This window comes from Morone saxatilis, unplaced genomic scaffold (assembly GCF_004916995.1).
Source record: "Morone saxatilis isolate NCDOM2014 unplaced genomic scaffold, NCSU_SB_2.0 Contig14, whole genome shotgun sequence".
Lineage (NCBI taxonomy): Eukaryota > Metazoa > Chordata > Actinopteri > Moronidae > Morone > Morone saxatilis.
The window spans coordinates 4,896,360-4,918,458 of NW_023339696.1; the positions used below are offsets into that span (position 1 = coordinate 4,896,360).

The 22,099-nt window shown below is 41.0% G+C and overlaps 1 protein-coding gene across 2 annotated transcripts in view; it reads right to left on the bottom strand.

Annotated features, from left to right (window-relative positions):
• Positions 1-99: 99 nt before the first annotated feature.
• The window catches only part of LOC118323001 (growth factor receptor-bound protein 2), a 28,986-nt gene continuing 6,986 nt past the window's right edge, over positions 100-22,099 (bottom strand). The window contains exons 3-6 of one of the 2 annotated variants that reach the window (XM_035654902.1): positions 7,860-7,957; positions 3,478-3,600; positions 2,717-2,885; positions 100-853 (exon numbers count right to left, since the gene is read on the bottom strand). In XM_035654902.1, coding sequence (XP_035510795.1) covers positions 659-853; positions 2,717-2,885; positions 3,478-3,600; positions 7,860-7,957 — 585 coding nt within the window. In that variant the 3' untranslated portion in view covers positions 100-658. The remainder of the gene's footprint in view (positions 854-2,716; positions 2,886-3,477; positions 3,601-7,859; positions 7,958-22,099) is intronic. The other variant, XM_035654903.1, reaches the window with a different exon arrangement.

The window sequence follows — 22,099 nt, forward strand, 5'->3', positions numbered from 1 at the left end:
CATCTTTTTTTTTCTTGCCCTCTCTTCTTTTTTGTACATTTTTAAAACCATTTCTTCTTTTTTATATTTTTAATTGTTTTTCTTTAAAACAGAGTTAGGATTTATCGGTAGGCATTTCATTTGGGTGATTAAAACAACATGCGGCAAAACAAAAACAAAAAAACAAAAAACAAAAGAAAGGCAGAATGTTAAGAAGTTAAGGAGAAGACAGAAGCAGCTGTGGGAGCGGTTGAATCATTTGGTTATCTTCACGGTTGGTGCACTACTCTTAAGTTTCTCTGCATTTAGATTTCCCTCAAAGACAGTTCAATCCTGACCGAGGCGTTCACTGGGGAGGTGAACATTCTCAGCGCAAGTTAAAGTTGATTTTTCTCAGCTGCCACCCACACAGCGACGCCTACGACAGCACTACTCCTGTTTTATCTCTCTCTTTCTCTCTCTCTCTCTCTTTCGGTTGTTCGCGTTCTTCCTGTCTGCTCCTGTTATTGTGGGATGGCGAAGAAGGGTGGAGGGGTGGTTGGGGGGTTGGATGGGGACTGATGAGATCAAGAACGATGATGATGATTATGGTGATGTTTGCTGTTGTGGTGATGGTTGCTGTTGTGGTGGTGGTTTGTTGTTGTTGTTGTTGTTGTTGTTGTATACATGGTCTGACTGTTTACATGTTCCGATTGACAGGCGTGACATAGTTGCGGGGGAACATGCCCGTTTGGCCGTGGCAGCCTCCTTTCCACCAGTTGGGGTCAGAGTTGTCCAGGACCTGGATGAAGTCGCCGCGTCGGAAACCCAGCTCCCCTTCCTCCTGGGGGTCAAAGTCGAAGAGCGCCTGCACATATGTGGGATGCTGTACAATCAGAAGAGAGAAAAAGGGGGGCGCAATGTGAATAAAAACAGCAACTATGAAACATTCACACCAATTTCTGACCCTATGCCTCAGGATGGCCAAAAAAATGTTTACCAATTCACACTAACTTCCTTCCATGTCACCAGTTCTCCACTGGGAATACTCCAGCGTGACACTGGGATTACACGGTTGGTGCAGACACATTTCCTCGTTATCACTGCTTTTCTCTCCCTGTGTCTTACCTGACACTTCTCAGATCTTTTATTTTCTGTGTGATTTTGGTCATACTTCCTCTCTTTGTTGCCCCGCAGCTGTCCCTTCAGACCTGTAGGCTAATAGCTTCACTGTAGCCAACTTCCTCATGCAAATATCACACACACACTAAAATTAAATCTGCATGGCTCTCACTGAGAAGCTATTATGTGTATTTTATAGGTAACATAAATGCTACTCGCTCCAGGCTCTTAAGCTAACCCTCACTGATGCTGTCTTTACCTAATGTTTAGTACCGGCGCACTAACTTAGAACTGTAAGCAAACACCTGTGCCACAGGGTCTGATTATACTGTAAACGTTCATTGCAATCAGAGAATTTTAACTGGCAATGGTGAATAGTGAACTTAAAATATGTTTTTTATGGAAACCTAACACACACAGTGACTTGCCTCAACAGCCTTCTTACTTACGCCAGAATGCAGAAATCTATGATAACCTAATAACACTGATAATATACAGCTGATAAGGTTAAAGGCTACAAAATAATAGCATTGTGCCACTGACCGGTCGGGAGATATTTTATACATTTTTGCACTGACTGACGAATAATTTGTTTATTCTGGGTGAAACTATGAATGAGATTAATGCCAAAGACGTCATTACCACGACCATCAGCCTACTGGCCCACAGTGTTGAAATCACCGTCACTCAGAAAATACTGTGATTTTGTTTATTGATACGGAGTTGGGGTAATAAAGGATTCTCACTGCGTCAGAAATACAATACAGCACATCTATATTCACCTGTTTAGCCATCCTGTTTTTCCTAATTGGTGTTTGTAATTAAGTAAATAGAAAAACAACAGGAGCATGTTTATTGTTAAGCCAGCTAGCTGCGGGGCAGGATTTTGAATGATCTTTCTCAAAGGTGTTTTGTACATTCAAATGAATTCTCACCATAATACAGATGTTGTTACGCATCATCTTCCCAACCTAACCCACAAAGCCACAGCCACATGCAAACGAAGGAAGCCATATAGCATGTTGTACTTTTATGTAAAGTACTTTAGAGCAAATTTTAGAAAGCAGAACAGGTTGTTAAGTTACTTAATAATGTAAGTGAGGATGTGATGACTCAATCCTGTCTTTTAAATCAATGCATTCAGTGCATTCATAAATCAGTTGGGATCACTTATGCAGCTGGCTTTAACGCCGCATCAGTATTTTAAACACATACAGCTTCGAGGGGATTTTTATTCTGTTTCTCTGTGACCATAATTCACTTTTACTGTTCTTGAACACATAGTGGTAACTAGCTACACTCTGCAGCTTTCCAGACCCTCCCAAACCATTTCTGCAAAGAGCATTTCTGCAGTTTGTTCATATGTGGTTATGCTGACGACCAGCATTGCTCTCTCTGATTCTGCAAGAACTTACCTTTCCCACAAGTGATCTAGATTAGGATCACTATCTGAGCATGAATGGTGCCAGTAAGTTTGATTGAATTAAATCCTTAAATTAAACACATCAATATGGTTTATATACCATATCATTCAACTATAATGAGAGGGACTATATTGCCATTTTTACCGTTCTTTCTGCCACCATTTCAAGCCTAGATCCCTGAGTGTGTTCTCTCCCAGGGCCTGAGTTCTTACCTGGGGGACTTGCTCTATGTCTCGCAGGAAGATTTGCTGATTGCGAGAGACTGAGGTGGAGCGGTGGTAGTCTACCAGCTCGTTGAGGGAGTTAAACTTCACCACCCATAGGAAATACTTTCCAGCCCCATCACGAAGAACCTTGAAGTGTTGGACGTCATTTCCAAACCTGCAAGGTCACAGAGCGGAAAACTATGAGGATGTAGAACACTCGGACATTAACCTCACTTATCAAATGCATTAGGTGTGTCTGTGACAATCTGGTAAGTGTTAGTCAAATGAATCAGCCATGCCAACAACAGACTGACATTCAATACAGGCTGACTAAGTGGAATCAGGACGGTCCAGACAGTAATTAAGATCCATATCTTGGCATCAACTTTACATGTAACCTGCCATGAACCGAGTTGAACTGTGTCTTTTGGGAAGGTCAGAATGGAGAGAGACAGATAAGAGGAAATGAGCTCTGTATATGTCAGCTAAAACAGTAAGTACTCATAGGGCTGACGTCCAACGCACAAAACAAATGATCACAACCGGCACACCCTGGTCACCAGAGGGCAGCACTGAGACTTGACAAAAATAAGGAAGAAGCTGTGTTGATGACTCAGACACACCAAGTATGGAAACTTATGAACCTGATCAGTTGTGGGAAACTGTAACACTGATGTAAAGATAATGTCAAATTGTATTTATAGAAAACAGTGTGAGTGTGAATCATGATTTTTCTCTGAGCAGGATGTTGGTGCGGTGCTACTTACTTCACAGAGAGGGAGAAGTCTCCTGGTGCACTCTCGCTCTCTCTGATGAGGAAGGCCCCATCGTGCCTCTGTTTGTTTAGCATCTCCTCTGCTTTGGCCCGGGGAATCTTCCCGAAGAACCACCTGGAGGAGATAGAAAACAGGCACAAGTAAGCACTGAGTAAGCGGACCCCAAACTGCAAAAGACGCTCACTTTGTAATAATGCAGAGCAGCGTTGAGGCAGTGCGATGACACTCCATTTTTGGTGTACACCTGACTTTGTTGGTCTACCACAGAGCTAACACACACATACATTCAAATTCACACTTAGGAGAAATTTAGTGCAGCTAACCTACAGTTTCCTCTGTCTGTCCACAGCCTTGCAGAGGATAGGGTGAGGGTGTGCAAACATCACACAAACTTCACACCTGCTGCTGGCTGACAAATTTGAACTGATGTGGAATAGTGTGGGGACAGTGGTGTTCACCACCAAGCTGTCCAATGGTGACAGTCAATGAAAAACTACATCTAATTCTGAATGCACTCTGAGTGGTCTTTGGGCCAAAGAGAAAAAGTACTGTATGTTCATACCATGAAGGAAGGAAAATAATTACACAAGCACTGGCCATGAAACTGCACTGTTCATCCCTACACCAGGAAGTAGTTAATTATTATCTAATTACAGTGGCAAAGTCAACACACAAAATGTTTTGTTCCGTAAAATGTCCTAATGTGCACAAGAGTCTGTATTTCAAAGTCTCTACATAAAAAAAAGGAGTGCAAATTACAGATACAATTTGAGATTTAGAGTTGGCAAGATTTCAGTCACTTTAAAAAAAAAAAAAGGTCCAGTATATAGGGTTTAGTGGCGTCTAGCAGTGTAATTGCAGGACGCAACTCCCTCGCTTCACCCTCCCCTTCTAAGCACCAAGGAGCAACTACAGTGGCAGCAAAAACCGCCGGGGTTGGGGTTGGTCCATTCTGGTCCATTGTAGAAATAGAAATCTGTAATTATAAAGGGCTCATTCTAAGGTAACAAAAACACAATGATTTGTATTTTCAGGTGATTATAAATCTAATGAAAACATACCTATGAATATTCAATTTCTGCCAACAGATCTCCTGAATGTTACACAGCGGACCTCCAAGTGGCATACGTTTATTTTTGGTTGCATATATGCTACCAATGTGTCACTGTGAGAAAGCCCTGACAGAGGGACTAAGTGAAGAGCAATAAAGATGGATGGAGAGAGGGAGAGACAAATGGCAGACCTAGCCAGTGAAAAGCTCTTTACTTGTGTAAATAATTAAAAAGTAGTCAGCCAAAAGATGACATCTTGGCTCCTTTACACGTAGGTGAAAATCAATAATGAAATGGCCAACTCTTGATCTGCTTTGTATCTGTGCTTGGCAGCAGAGCAAGCCTGCACACAGAGTCCCTTTTCCTGTTTGATAAAAGTGATAGCAGAGCAATTAATGGAGCCAAGGAAACGATAGGGGGAGGAGAACGACTGGCAGTACTATCAGCAACATACACACCTCCACCTCCACAACTGTGAGCGGGATGCTCCAGAGTATTCATGTTGCTTCAACCACTCGTATTCTTAATAGACCTTCACACAAATCTAAGCATGAGCCACAAAAACACAATTACTGTTGGGCAGGGGAAAAGAAGTGTACAAGCTGAAAGGAGCCATACTCTATTGTGCTCTGCTGTATAGTGCAGCTGTGTGTGCACGTCTGTTGAGCTGTGTGGGTGACTGGCGCTTTCGCATGGCACTCCATTGTCACCACAATGTCACCACAATGGGAGACAAAGGCAAATTCCAGCCACTTCATTGCCCTGTTACCACTGTTTCTAGTCCATTACTGTTCTGGGTGGTTTTCTTCTTTTTCTTTTTTTTTTTTTACAGTACATCTAAATTCTAGGGCTACTAGAGCTTCAACTTCAACGATTGTTCTCATTGATTATCAGTCTGACGATTTATCAATTATCAAAATAGTTGTTGATTTAATTAGTAGTTGGCTGCAGCTCTAACAGAAACCATTCCACTAAAATCTAATTCCCACAGGTTGCACTGTATTGGATCACAGTGTAGCTCACCATGTTCTTCTACTCAAGACAAGTGTGACACAAATTATAGTGGATTCACAACAACATCTGAGGAGAGGAGCTTCAGGGGGGGTTGGGTGGGGTTTTTGTTTGTTTTTTAATGCAAAGGGCTATGACATGAGCCTTGACCAGGCTGACTGTCCCCATATTGTTGTCTTTGTCCAGGTTTTCAATGACCTTATTATGTACCTCAATAGGAATAGATTTAGCCACATTTAAAATGTATTTTAAAAGTAATTAGTTTGAATTCATAGGCCGTTACCCTGCTGTGGAATAAAGAATTTGTAATACAATTCCCTACTTCACCACCCAATAACCAGGTCAGATCCTTTATGGGGAGAAATGTCAGATCCTGCACATGCAGCTTGCTAAATGGCACAGCCTTTGTGCTCTCTTTTATGTGGTCGAGATGAGTGGCAGCCAGTAAATGTATTCTTAAACCCCTGATGAGAAAGTAATAATAAAGTAATGATCAGTTGAGGGGTAAAAATCCACATGCTTAAATTACAGGCAGTGAAAACTGTTTGCACAAATCTCTCATGGAGTCTGAAGACAGGGTGGGGTGGGGTATATGCTAACGTATAAATATTCCAACATCATCATTTAGTCTCACGGTCTAATTCATTCCATTAACAATTTTAACAGAAAAGTTCACACTTACAGTCTTTAAAAGGTGCTAATCAATACTTATCTTCATAAAGAGTCGAGTCTGACCATTTTGTATTGACATGTTTGGACAATGAACAGAGGCTGAATAAAAAGAATGATGTTAGTTAAGAATAATGACAGCATTTTTTAGTAATGAGACGATGATATTACTATTTCGTTTCAGTGCTTCGGTCAACCAAGAGGATGTTTTAATAAATGTTACGCTATATTTTATGGTGCATGCTACCTTTGTGTATGCATATTATTGTGCAGAAAAGATTTGAGATTATGAGAAGTTCAGTTTAAACAGATCTATGAGGCACAGCTAAATATGGATTCACCTCAACCATAATAAAGACCGGAAACATTTGAGTATTGTTCCTACCAATACAAATCCCACACAACAAAAGGGTACATCTAACATCTGCAACAACAGCAATGATGCAATAAGGTCAATATTCAATTAAGCGTAAGAGGCCTCAAGCACATTAATAAAGAGAGCTAATCTGGCATTGAATGCAGGTCCAGAGGTAACGTCCTCCAAGGATCCTGCCAGGCGTTCGCTCAAGTGCTTCAACACACATTAACTCATACACACACCACACACACTTGACCAAAGCATGACATGCAATCAAGTCTCATAGGAGTTTTAGTTCGAGCCTGCCCAACCTGAGCAATATGTTAACAAATTAACCTTTCAGGAGAAGCAGAGATGCACTAATCCACTTTTCCCAGTTCCAATCTGATTCTGATACTTGAATTTGGATATCTGCCAATACCATACCTTTAGTAGATGCTTAATTAAATTGGTAGATTTGTACGATGCAGCACAGCCTCCACCCCTCGTAACGTTGGCTTTACACACAAATTGCGGTTTTGAGACTAAAATATATGGTTGAATTTAACTGAATCTCAATGTGCTTCACACACATGCAGTATGAAGAAAAGAAAAGAAAACACAAATACATTCTAAAGTAATTCATCCCCTGCCCACCCACTGACCTAAACATGCAGACCCACACATGCGCAAAAAGTGAGAAAGCGAGAGAAAGAGAGACAGACAGGTAGACAGATGGCCCTAGCTAGCCATAGGCCTGAGAGAACAGCTAGGTCTAAAGCACAACACAATCGAGGTACATGTGATATTATCGGGCAGTTTGCTCCAGAGAGTGCTCCCATAACAAAGGTGTTGTTAGGAGGCCATGTCTGAGGTTTGTAATCCGTGAGCCGGACACAGACGTATTTAGGCTGTAGGCCATTAAGTGATTCATAAACAGTGAGCAATATTTTGAAATATTCCGTATTTTACCGGGAGCCAGTGAAGTGATCTAAATTGGAGTCATATGTTCAGTGTTTGTTGCCCCAGTGAGTGCTCTGGCTGCAGCATTTGAGCTGGAGCTGCCCTACTGTCTGAGGAAATGTTGAGTTAGCCAACTGTTACTAGCTCACTCAGATGCAGACTCTCTCATGTCGCGTTACAACGGGTTCATGGTCCAGCTCAAGCTCCGCCTGTGCGTCTAACACGTAGAATTCTGGGAGGCAATTTAAATATGGGGACTGCTGGATATCACTGTGAAAGTGGACTGGTCCCAACAGTAGACGAAAGAAAACATTAGAGAAACAGGTATGCATAATACTTACGGATGGGCTTTCATCTCTATGTAATTCTTGGGGATGAAGCCGTCTTTTCCATTTAGCTCTGCCTTGTACCAGTTCTGATCACACTCTTCATTTAATACCTAGTGTTGACAGAAAGAAAGAGTTGTTCAGGTTAGTGCCACATACAGAAGTCAACAATGGAAAACAACCAACATCCTAAATTTAGCTTGAAGCCATTTCATTTAATTTCCTGTGACTTCAGGAGGTGCATGCACTGTATGATAGAGAATTGCTTTGTAAATATTAGGAAACTACAAAACTAACAGGAGGAGGAGAGGAGGCAAATACAATCAAACAAATGTCATTTAAAACGCTAGCGTCTAACAATGTGTCTGCCTGTGACCTTTTAGAGACTCGCTCAGCAGTACACCTCAGTGACACAGACAGCTGCTCTGACAAAGTATGACTACAGTGCAGGTGTGTGTTGGGCTGGTGGTGCATCCATGTGTGTCCAACTCAGTATGTGCTTCTTTGTCTCTGAGTGGGAAAGCTATCGAGAGGTGTGTGGTACGGAAAGAAAATAACCTTCACGCTGCAGCAGCTGATTATTTATGTAAAAAAGGCGCCCATGAGCTTTTTTTTTTTAAACATAACTTTCATTCATAACTGAACAAGATATTTTCCCCTTCCATAGTAGTAAAATGTCCCTCGCAAGTGAAATGGCAAATGTCATGCCACTCATATGTGGATTATCTTATTTTAACACTGGAGTATTCATTTCTACTAAAACTTCTAATCATTTTTTCATTTCTTCTGTCTGTTTTTGTTTTAAAAACAAAAACAACAAGAATGTGAGCTACTCCATTAATGAGGAAAAGCAGTCCACAATATTCTTATACGCATTATGTGAAATTCCAGCAACATCTACACGTGTATCAATTTCCGAGGAATACTAAGCAACAACATTGAGTCATGCAGCCTTCTTCTGAATAATGTTGCAAAAAGCAGACAAAGCCTATTTCCTAATCTCAGTCTACTTGATGGCCACCGCAGACCAGCAGGCTATAAAGCCTGAAAAGCAACAGGAAATGATGAGATGCACATGTCACAAACCAAGCTGTCACTTGTTTGATTCTTTGAGGAGCTTAAAGTAAAGCGGGGCATGCATTAATCTCCCCCCTCACATCCAGACACAATCCTGTACTGAAGAAGTTTGTTAAAAGCCATTCCTTTCAGTGTCTTTGATCACAACTCATCTGAATAATTCTTAGGAAGAAAGCGTTTCTGGCTAAGGCAGGCTGCGTGCCTTTCCTTAATGCAGATTCACTGGAGTGAGAGGGCATCAGACAGAAACCACTGTTGACAATCTTCGATGCATATTAGACTCATTTTTCCTCAGTCCCTTTATTTTCTAAAATCACAATTTAGTTTCTTTTCCTCCCTCCTCCTCTCCCCTTAAATTCATAATTTCCCTCTAACGCCGCCCAAGACAGCTGTCCAATTGGCCCTGTGTAGTGTGAGTGGCCTGGGTCCATTTGCTCCAGTGAGCCTGCAGAATGCCAGCTGTCACTGGCCCTCCCCAGCTGCTAACCCTGCACAAGACCAGCATTACTGGATCAGGGAGTGGCCTTGGACCAAAAACATAAGTAGGCTAAAAAAAAAATTAAAAAAAAAGGGTGCGTCTATAAGTGCATTTAACACATTGGACTTACAGATATTGGGGTACATCTGTGAGACAGAGCGATGGGGAGAGACAGACAGGCTGAGTGTGTTTATGCTAGTCAATGTGGCGCTGTCTGAGCCAAGACTCAAACAAAGGGCATTAGCCTCTGGGCTGTATGTTGACACACCAAACCGACCTTTAAGAACTAGTGCCTACAAAGGCAGACAGATACAACACTGCGAGGCCCTGCGGCCAGCTGACTGCCGACATGCACTTCTCTGCTCACATTTGCACCAGCAGTGTCAGCTTGTGGTCTACTGCTTACGAAGGATAACATGACCAAAAGTCTACAGCAATGCTAGCAGTTCTGTAAGGCGGTGCTAGGAGCTACATGCTAGGATGCTCACATTAGCCACTCTTCCACCACATGGTACGGCTCGATTCAACTCGCTCTGCAACAGGTCAGACTGGAATCCATGGCTGCTCAACCTGGGTACAGGTGAACTACCAGGTCACCTATGTTCAGGGGGTATTATCCAAAGAACTATCTGCCGTGGAAAACACCACAGAAGTACCTAAAGGGTGCAGAGATGAGTTGAACTGTACCATGTAGTGGAAATATAGCTAAGGGTAATGCTAGCATGTTGATGTTAAGCTGGTCTAATAGTCATAATCTGAGTTTATTGGACAACATGACATTTTCCCCTGAAGATGACGCTTGTTTAAAAGCACACAGAAGAAATTGGGTCATTAACAGTCATTCAGTCATCTTGCTTGCCGACTGCCTCTCTGGTTTGAACATGCTCGATTACCTGAACTGCCGTCAGTAATGGAAGACTCGTGCCAACATGCCAAACGCACACATTTCAACAACTAAGTGAGATTATTGGCTGCAGACACCCGATGACTGCCCAGCAGCTGAACGTCAGCATAGGGTGTCGGGGCCTTAACATGTTTTACTGATACTGTGAACTCCAAATAACCTCATTTCACTTTCTGTCAACAACACACACACACACTCTCTCAATATACGGGAATGCAGAAACAAAACTTCTTCCCGTATAAACACAAATAAAACTAGCACTTCCAGCACTTGTAGCTGAGATACTTTAAAACAAACATAAAAGCAACAAATTCAGTACGAGTACAAAATGTTCAGAGCAGTCAGAGAGACGATGCTTCGTCCTGACGACCCAGGCTCAAGCCCACTTATTCGGAGGATCGGCTCCACTAAAGTGCCCTTGAAACCCTATCAGCTCAACCAGCGCTGTTCGGGTTGACCCTGCACTCTGACCTCCCTTGGGTGAAAGCAAACAAACTTTCTTGACAGGATGATTTACTCTTAATATACTGTCAAGTAAGTACACTGTTAGATAATAAATAATAAGAACTGCACGTCACATTTTCTAAGAAAAAGGAAGCACCTCTTCTGAGCCCATCATGTTCAAGGAAAGTCAAACGAAAGGTCTCAGTTGATACATCTCTAAATCAGAGCACATACGTTATGTTATAGGTTATATATCTCACTAAAACACATTCTATCACTGCTGAAGGAGTCACTTTGGCAGACAACACAACCAGTGCTTGTGAACTGGAGTAACTTTAAATAATGACCCAGTCTACAAGCAAAGTTAATAATAGAGCACAGCAGGTGCTGCAATTTACTGTACCTCTAAGCGTATATGAATTGCTAAAATGCTTAAGTGAATTTTCAGGCGATTCTAAAACAAGCCAGTGTTTGTACTGGGGGGTATCCCAATGTAATGTTTCAGTTTCACTGCCGGATGCAGATATCTGAATTATAATTATTCAATATTTGCAGATTACATTTTGTGGTGCAATGAAAACATTTTAGGCCTCGTTCTGGATGTAAACCTGCGATATTACAGCGCACAGTAAAAACTCAGCTGACATCCAAGTGACACAATTTTGGGTCCTGTGTTTGGTGTAGTCCGACATGTTCACATACACTGTTGTGTTGTTGTGGGATGACCGTGTCTCAATTATTCTGACAGCAGGGCAAACAGCAGCATGGCTCCTAAGGCTCCATTAAACAAACAAATAAGAAGCTTGTCCAGGCAAAATAAACTGGTGCAGACATAAAATCCAAGGCTCATTTCCAGCCCGACCCAACAAAATGGTGCATCTGGACAATCAGACTATGTTAATATTTTAAGGCTTTTTGAAATGGCATTACAAAATGATAACCGCTAGGGGATTTGTATCAACAAATTCTGTTTAGTCTAAAAATAGACTAAATGTTTGTGCTTTTATGTAGTAACTATTATGATCAACACTAAAATTGTTAGAGCATGTTGTCAGTAAGCAGGACATGGCATGCATTGTATATAAACCGCTCCATCTCAGAAATATGTGGATCGTTCTTTGACTTCAGAAAACTAAAAAACACTTTCACTACTTCTAAAGCAAGCAGTAGGTTTGGTTTCAGAAGCGTGGGAACACTGTAAAGTCAGGGAGTTTTCAACCAGATTAAAAATACCCAACAAAATCTTGTTTGTTTAATCCGTACAAAAACCCAAGTGTAAAAATAACAAGTTATTTTATTTGTGTTGTATGATGGGTTGCTGGACTATTACAACCACAAGTGCCTGACTAGCTGTTTCCCCCATGTTTTTTGTACAAAACTAAGCTAACTGGCTGCAGCTTCATATTTATCAAACAGACAGTGGGATCCTCTCATCTAACCGTCCGCCAGAAAGTAAATAAGCATATTTGATTTGAATTTGATTAGTCCATATATACACATATTGCAACAAAACTGAAACCTGACACATCTACCCGTGGCAACCAACTTGACGTGTTTTTTTTTTTTTTAGTTTTAAAAAAAATAAATAAAATGAACTCAACCTATTAAAAAAAGATAAGACCTCTAGCCTGGATATTAGAATAGTGACTGCTAACAGAAAGCAATTGTATGTTAAAAAAGTATATACAGTATGTTTAGTGAAAATGGTTGGCTTTGACATGGAGTGAAATTTGAACTTGGCTCTCCAAACTGAAAAAAGGGCAGTCCGTGAGGAAAAGCAGAAATAAAATATTTGCTTGGCTGGCAGTTTTTTTAAACTACACAGAGAGGAGACAACCGCAGCATTGTGTCTGACTGAGCTCTGTCTCTCTGTTCCAAGCCGAGCCAGCATTGTGCTCGTGCACTTCTGTGGACGATGTGCATTCCCTCCCTCTCTCTGAAGATTTTTTTTTGTCTTTTTAATCTGATTGAGCCACAATAGTTGTAGGAGTTTCTATTTAAGAGGCTAAGGTCCAGGCCAGGGATTATCTCCTCCACAGCTGCCACTGCAGACCCCCCCCACCCCACCCCCAACACGCACACACTAAAATATTATAGCACTTCCACCCACAAAGCCATGTGTGACACTAAACACGAGTAGCCATCATTCACAAGAGACACAGGTCCACAACTAAATAATTCAGCAGTTCAAGTTAAGTATAAAATGATATAAAATCCTGTGTAAACCCATATGACGAACGCGGGTTGCTGAGTTTCAGCATTATTAATCATCTTGCTAAGCTATGTTGTCTTTACACTAGAGATTTATTTAGGCAGATGTGGAGAAACTGATGCAACAACAGGATTTTTCTTCTTTTATTATGTCATCTCATGAGAATCCAATGCAGCAAATGACATTCTATTCACAAGTATTTTGTTATTTAGATGAACAAATTATACCTATACCAATTTCTGTAGGGCTCACAAATCCTACAGTTCTTTTTAACCCATGTTCTCATGTTCTTTACCACGGCAGAGGAAACTCGGAGTTTTGCTGGCTCTTTGCTTTTATTTGATTTGGACAGGGTGTTAAGTGACGACGATGAGATTGAAGTGAAATCATTACTTTCCCTTTCCTGGCCACCTAAAACTGACTATCACAAAAAAGTATGTTGATAAAAGAAGTATCCATGCTCAAGAAGTCATTACTGCATACAGTGTACATAGGGCTGACTTACTAGGCATCGTCTAACACACAATGGAGGTAGAGAGTCAGGTAAAGGATAGCAATAGTGGGGGCGGAGAAAACAAGATGCTAAATAAACCACATGTCTGCACAGTCCACATGGGATTGCAATAAATCAGGAGCAGGGATTACCCTGGAGTGTGAGTTAATCTGAGCGTGTGGCAGGTCAGCCAGATAGAAAGATACACAAGCTAAAGCTTCATCACAACCTTGGAGGCCAAAGTCTGTTGGGTCTGGCACCAAGTTTAATGAAACTGATAGAGCCCCTTCTGCTATCCATTTGCACACCATACGGCAACCATGACAACAACATCAAACACGGTTTGGTTATCTTATCAGAAAATGATCAGTTACAACAATGTACCAGGTAATATGCAAAGTCAAAGTTGGCCACCAGTAAGAAAAGCCATTGAACCAAAGGAGGAAATCATTTTTTATTTTGGCTTTTTTTTTTTTTTTGACAGTGAGAGTAGAGCGAGACAGGAAAGGCGGGGGAGATAGAGGGAATGACGTGCAGAAAGTGGCCTCGGGCTGCAGTAGGGACTCGGCCATGACACGTGGTACACAATCTACCTGGTGAGCTACCAGAGCACCCTGGAAATACACATTTTTAAGAAACCCAAAAAGCAAATGGCAGATCATGATTAGCACCCACTACAATATAAATAATTACTGCATAAAATCAGACAGCTCAGATTAGAAAGTGGTTATTTTATTTTAATAAGGAAATAAGGGCAATATCAAAGCTGACCTCAGTTCATGCTCTGACAGAGAAGGATGAAAAACTGGATGTAAGAAATCCACTCAAATGGTACAAATCTGGTAATTTCATGACCATACCAATCCTATTTCTGGCCAAGAATGAAGATGTCATAAGATTTTATAAATTGCAGATTATACACCCTAAGGAAGTTGCTATGGGGAAAGATTTTAAAGCCGCAGTGGAGGCAGTGGCTTGGTCAGTCCTAAAGCGATTTCTAGCAGACAGCATTGAGCCCCCTCAAAAAAAGACAACAATGAAAAAAGTCAGTAAGAATAGAAGGCCTGTGATGACACACGTAGTGATGCCTGAACATCTCTCTCTGTTTGTGCGTGTGCGTGTGTGTGCGTGTGCGTGTGTGTGTGTGTGTGTGCGCCAACTGTGTGGATGTCTTGCAGGAATGGAATCTGAGGCCTGGTATTTTGACATACTGGCAGCAGAAGTGACCCCTGTGGTGGCACCAGATCTTACTCAGGGGACAAACTAGTTCCACCCCATAAACAGTACATCAAGGACAGTGTGGGTTATGTATTGACAACCTGAATGTCTTCTCACAAAATTAATAACTGTAGCCCTAGACTGACAGATACGGACAAAAAGACAGAAGGCTGGGGGGTGTGGTGAAGACCCAGTCCACTTTTTTTTGCTTTGTTTAGCAAAACAGCTCTAGAAAAAAATTAAAAGCCATCTAAATGAGTCTGACCTCCTTTGCTCCCAGCAGGGAGGCTGCAGACTTGGATCAGGGAGGCATTGAGTGCCACCCAGATACAGAAAGTCACAGAGAAAGAGATTACACTGGATTCCAGTAAATAAAGGCTTGTAACACTCTTGTAATTAAAATAATGCTTGGGTCCATTACCACATGAAAAGCCTTTTATATGGAGCAGAGACTGTAGCTGCAAACACACATTACACCTCCGACCAAGGGATAAAGCAAAGGTTGGACCCAGTAGAAGAGGCTGAGGTGTGAGCTGGAAGTCCACAAACTCTCATCCGGTAGTTGATCTCAAACTTGAAGTAAAAGAGTAAAAACACCCCCTCTGTTCTATATTCTTATATTGTTTTGAAGTTTCCCGAAAAAAACAACATATTTATCGTAAGCATGAGAACCACTGGTATAGGTGTGCTTACATCAGCAGGCAGCTGAATAGCAAGTATTTATAGAGTGGGAATTTAATTTCATTCATCCATTTTCAATGAAATTTAATATATTGAGCTACAATAAAATGTGTTTGTGATATATCCTTACCAAACAGCCACAGAACAAGTGAGTAAGTGAATATTTCTAGTTAAAAAGAAGGAAAACAGATACAGTTGGATGTTGTATTACAAATAATCAAGGAATACAAAGGATTGTATGATGTTTTCACCATATTTTGGACTACAGGTGACAATATGCAACAGGGAATCCAAGAATTATACTGCAGCTGATAAAAGGACTATCTTAAGATGACTGAACACTAGGTCATAATGCCTGAAAAGATGAATCCACCAGCCAAACCAGATGGGTGGTAAACTCTAATTTACAGTCTAAGTGTGATAATTGGTGTGGAAGGATAATTTTGGCTTATCCCCACTGCCCCACTCCTTTCTCCTCTCAACATCAATTTGACTCAGGCAGCTGGGGGGGAGGATCCACTCTTACATCATGATGTTGTTTATCACAGCTTGAAGTCTAAACGCAGTTTATTTTGGCAGTACCCTCTAATGACTCAAGCTTAAAAAAATAAATAAAAAAAGCGACAAAATTTGTTGTGCAGTAAACAGATGAGAGAGCTTAGGCAACTGTGTGCATTTAGTAACAACTGTTGCAGTTATGTCGCATTAAGAATGGGCTTGTTGCGGTCTGATGCCAATGTGAGCTCCACCAGCTGTTGTTGGAGAAATGAACCAACCATACACGAATGGCACCCAGTCCGAAGTCGGTGTGAGCCAAAAGCTTACGATCCATCCATCACCTTCTTGGTTATGGTTAAGTCGTATGGCCGTATCAGGCATGTATGCGTTAGGCTTCGGTGGTATCAAGGTATTACGGTGTACCAGGGTACAAAGTTTCACACTGCCGCTTTTAGAACAGTCTGGCGGTAGGCATAAGTCCGTTCAGGATTAAAACCTCTCCTTTCGCTGTCTGTTTCTCTTTTCAGAGCAGGCCATGTGAAATGACTTTTCTCCGACTTGCTTATTTCTCAGAATGTCTCTCATCGCATCTCCCCTGTCCGTGTGTGTGTGTGTGTGTTTCACTCACTGTCAAGTCGCAATGCACAGATTTGATTGGCTGTATAGCGTCACATGAGATTAGTCTGGGCTGCTAAACTACTGCCATAAAGGATGCAAAAGCTTCGCCAGTTAAAAAAGAAACACTCTGGCATGCTACAAAGGCTTCTATCAGTTTAGTTCGTTTTTTTTATCTTTGTTTTTTTTTTTTTTTTACAAAAATACTGCCATATAACAGATATCCCGGTGAAATGTCACAAAGGTATGAAACAATATATATCGCAGAAACATAGTATGTGTACTGTATTAAACACTGGCTAATCAGTGTCTGCCAAAATTTGGGGATTTTATTTTCATTCACACATTTAAAAGAGGAAAAAAAGGGTATAGAGGATGATAACTTTTGGTTTAAATACGGTTGTCAGCGACTTTATGGCACATCAGGAGGGAGTGGTGTGAAGATGAGAAGGAGTGAGATCTAATTACAGCCTCTCTGACTCAACACTCAGAGGAAGAGCAGTGAGAAAAGAGTCAGAGGGAGCAAGAGAAGAAGAGCAAAAAAACAAGGCACAAACCGAGACAGAAGCCAGATCAAGAGAGATGAATAGCAAGAGCAAGAGAAAGCGACAGAAGCTGTGTGAGAGAGAGAAAGAGAGCAAAAGAAGAAGACAGAGGACCACTTTGAAGAGTCACACTCCTTGTGATCAGCTTAGGAAAACTCCTCAGGGGCAAATTACATGAAATGAGGGCATCTCTTTTTCAGAGCAGCCAAACTAGCTATGTTTTATTCTGTGGAGTGCACTGTCCTCCATCTGTGGTAGCTGGCTAGCTAAATGCCTTTTTGTGATACCCCATCAATCCACTGAAAGGGAAAGTTGTCTTTTCATTCCCACACTCTTTCCATTAGAGGCAACATCTAACCTGCATCAGTAATGTCACTGAAATGTTTTTTCTTCCTCCTTTTTTATGCTCTTAAAATGTCAGAGAGAATAAAGATGTACTAAATGTGGCAACACAAATAGAAAATTGTTGGTAAAAAGTTGCATTTTAAAAGATTGTATTTCACACATAGGCCTAGTCAAAAACCACCATCAAGACACAGATGGCACTGTGTTAGACATCTATTGGGATGTTTATGTCCATAGGTGTTGATCAAAAAGATCTAAGCCTTCCTAATTCCTGCTTTAGATGGTTATTAGGGCTTCACAGTAATGTCAATATTATTGAAATCACAATATGGCCAATATTCAAATCGCTTTGAAGGTAAGGTAAAATGTGCTTTAAAACATTTTAACGATTACTGTAGTGCTGCAGAGATTCCCTGCCCTACAAAATTGTGTTTTGTGCAGAGTCCAAAAAATGTCACATCACAATTTCATCATTCCTAATAGTCGTGAATCATATTGCAATTATCAAAATAATCACAATATGATTTTTAATATATCGTGCTGGCCTACTGCTTATAATGAGCTACACAGCTTCTATTGGACTATTGAATTAGTGAGTCTATGGTGCCTATTTAAGGCATATGTGAACTTGTCATATCTTAAAAAATATCTCATTTATATAAGACATTTAAAAATGGAAATACAGGCTATTGCCAACTTAGGCGCACAGGATATAAACTGAATCAGAACTGCGTGCATTGTCTTCATGGTCAATTAGTTAAGAGGAAATGTCTGACTTTCAACCAGGTTATCAAAACTCCACCCTAAAGCTGCATTTTCACAGCTTCAGTACAGCACACTTTAGCCATGCTCTCCATTTACCACATAGTACACTATATTTACTATCCGCCATCTTGTCCATAATCTGAGTGTGAAATGTATGCACTATATTAGTTCCCTAACCAAATCTAATAATGGAACTAAGAAAGTAGTGTCTCAACTACAGGCACATCACTTTGTTAACAATGCCACAATATAATGTGTTGCATTTTATAGATATCAAAATAATAGACAGTGAGGATACAAAATGAGAAAGATTAAGAAGTGAAATTCATTTCTCATGATAGAGTTAAACTATCAAGAGTATAGGTAGAGTAGTGAATGAGTGACACAGCTATATGTCCACTACATACTCCCAAACGCTCTGGATACGCTTTGTACACACACACAGACACTCTCCTCTAACAAGCTGTACGCAAGCAAGGCCACAGAAATAGAGTGAGCGAGCTTTCATCGTAGGCTGCAGGCTTGAGTGCTGACATATTAAACAGTGCCCAGTTGGGCAGCAGCTATTGGGCCAGAGTGGGTTAGAGCTGGGAGTGACTAGGAACAGATGCCTCAAATATAGACGCACAAGCACAACAACTAAAAGGCAGAAAGGTAGGAAAAAGGTTTATGCAAACACTTTCCTCCATTACTAAGCTAAGGCAATATTTGCAGTTTCTACATTTCCTTCCATTGGCCCTGTGATCAGCAGCATGCTGGTAGTGGCGTCACTAGCAGAAAACAGGTTGCTATTCTTGCTAGAAGTAGACTACGCGTTGCTCTCTTATGCATACTACGGTTTTACTAAGGAAAATCCACCTAAAATAGAGGTAATGTTAAACAACAGCAACACCTGTACCAGGGTACTGCACGGGGATTACACTGGATGACAGAAATTCTGAGAGACACTTTCTGTCTTTGCGTTACAGACTGCCTTTAATACCTACATTTATTGTGGGCCATATGTCCTATGGCTGTATGTCATAGCAAAGCCTCAAGAAGTTTCTCTTACAGTTACAAGGTCGCACTGTTGGAATTAGACACAAGAAAGAAGTGGGAAAAAACGGAGTCAAAGAAATGTACTGTCTAAGCTTTCCTCCAGAGATTCAGCACTTAATTAGAAAATAGTCTGCTGTAATACAAATGTGAACTGAACACAGGCTCTTGGACCCAAGTGAAATCCTTCAAGGAGGCCTCTGGCAGTGTAAGTAGGGGGAGTCTCAAAAAAACTGCACAATGAGCAACATAGCAGCAATTTATTGACCCTTCAGCTTCACATAGTCAACTGCACTGCTGCTTTACACAGGAAATCTGCAGAAACCCACTGCTGACTTCAACTTAAGTGTTTGGAAAAATCCAATAGTGGGATTTGGATCTGGGATTGGAGCTCAGACTCTAATGACGGCTTATGAGTCTTTCAAGTGAGGTTTTTAAGACGTCCAGGCATCACAAGGCACCGCTGATACAACTTTCCTCTCTTCAACGGTCAGGAGGACGGGGAGGGGAAAATCAATACCTTAGCACTAATAGGCGATGAGGGAGCAATTAATCAGGGGGAAGGGTGGGGGCCTGAAGACAAAGTGTTGAAGTAACTGGCTAAAAGCTCCATCCTTCTCTATATCGCGCCCTCAAAGAGGGACAAGATGTCTGTCACAGGGTGAATATGAAAACGGTTGCTGAAGTCAACTTCTTTTACTGCAAGTGTATTGCACAGTGTGTCAGAAAGGCGTATGCATCACTGTGTGGTGGGTGGTGCACACCATAGAGCTGCTGGAGTTTGCTGTGGAGACACAGGAAGTTGCTGGGGGTTGGAAGACACATGAAACAGGATGTGAAAACAGCAAAGCTGAGGCATAACGTAAGCATACACAGATACAAGGACACACTAAAGTTGGGACAGACTAGACAACTTTACCACAGATTATAAGCGCAATTTGACTCTGGGCTCGAAAAGGTTAGGGGCAGCAGGATGAGTGGGTGGGTGGCGGCGGTTGTTTACAATCCTGTCTTTTTCAAGGAAAATCTTTCATATTCACATTCAGTTGCAACGAAGGTTAGGCTAGTGTTAAACACTATAATATAAATACCCCAAAATGTAGAATAGCTAACTGAATTTGGCCTGATTAAACAAAAAAAATTGGTTTAGTCCAATATACCTTTCACCATTCAGCAACTTCTGTTCTAATGTTTGTCTAACTTTTTATTTATTTAGCCATTTGTATGAGTGAATATTTCATTTCTCAGTGTAATAACAGTTTACATTTACAACAGTTCAACATGTGCCTCATATAATTACTACCGAGTACGTTACTGTTCTTTCCATAAAGGCCTCGGCTCTATTGGTAATCTATTGGAAAGCGCTCATTCAATTCCTGGGTTGACTTTAAATGAGAGCTTTATGGCATACCATTTAATTAGTGGCTGCAATATAATATTGACAGAGTAGTATGACTTGAACAGAGTTGAAACAACACATGATTTGAATCCGTAGACAACAGTTTGCAGAAGTAGCGAGGTGGAAAGGCGGATCTTAGATCATGCTACACAGGCAGTTCAAAGATCTGCTGATGAGAGCTAATTCTGTCAACTAGCAGGGCTGTTAATCTTTATTTATTTAATGAGGAAATGAGAACAAGTGTACAGTGCTCAGGGCAATGGCCAGACTTTACTGTGGCCTCCACATGCCTGCTGCTTTGCCTCTTGATCTGCTTTCTGACAGAAAAGGAGCAGAAGAAGGCAAAATTTGATTATAAAACGGTTTAAAACAACAATGTGGTTTGTGATATGCCCAGTTACCGTTTACTGCAGATATGAGTGGCTGATTCGTATCAAATTTATGCTCATGTGACACGTGTATCTGAGCCAAGAGGCAGTTGTGAATGCAATGATAATTTACCTGTCATTGATTTTAGTGCCATACAACGGTGTTCAAAAACTACAACAACATGAAAACTACAGGGTTTTCAATTATCTTAGTAAATCTTCTAAGAACAAATATTACTTATAAAGAGGTCAATGGGATTTTTTCCTGGTTTCTACATCTCAAGAGCACACTTCAACTTTGAGTATGTCAAGTGGTGGTGTTAAAAGGTAAGTGTGTAGACCTGACTGTTCAATGTCTTCTTAACTTAATTGAGCCCACATTTAATTTTTTTTAAAAAGCACTAGATGAATTATCTTACAGCATTCAGTAAGATTTAAAATAAGGTTGTCTAACCAACAGTGGCAATTTCCCCTTTTTTCTATCCACGCATCATGGGAGATCACATTGTGAAACTACACTAGTCTGCATTATGCAAATTTGTCATGGACCCACACATTTGTATTATAACATTTTAAATACAATAAGCCCACGCCTCAATACTTTCAATATTTCTGTATCTGAAATGTAAGACTCCAACAACAAATCGGGCTCCGTGTTCAGATTAACAGAGAAGTTGAAAACAGTTAAACAACTTGAATCTGTCTGTAAAGATAAAACAGGAAGGTGGTTGCAACAGCTCTGTGTGCCATTTACTGATAAGGAGCAAAGGCCATACAGAGTAAAACACACCTAATTATAAGATCAGACATACTGTATGAAACATTAAATGGCTGTGACATTAAAGCATGTTGGATTCCTTAAAGGTGAACAAACTGCTACTTAACAGCTGTTTTTCACACTAAGAAAGACCTAATGAGGGGTTTGAGCCTCTGTTATAATGCGACAGTTTGCTTAAGTACTCATGAGCTGGCAAACAAGAGAAGTAAATGCTGGCATATGACTCAAGGCTGCCAAATAAGAGGGGAGCCTGGACTGGTCAACCAGCTGTGAGTCACAGTGGTGCAGTGCTGGCTGGCTGGCTGGAGGACAGTTGTGAAACCTGATTACTACAGATCTTGGTGGCAACGTGGTAATGCAAGTAGTGAGAAAGAAAATAATGGATCAGAGTTTTCTTCTG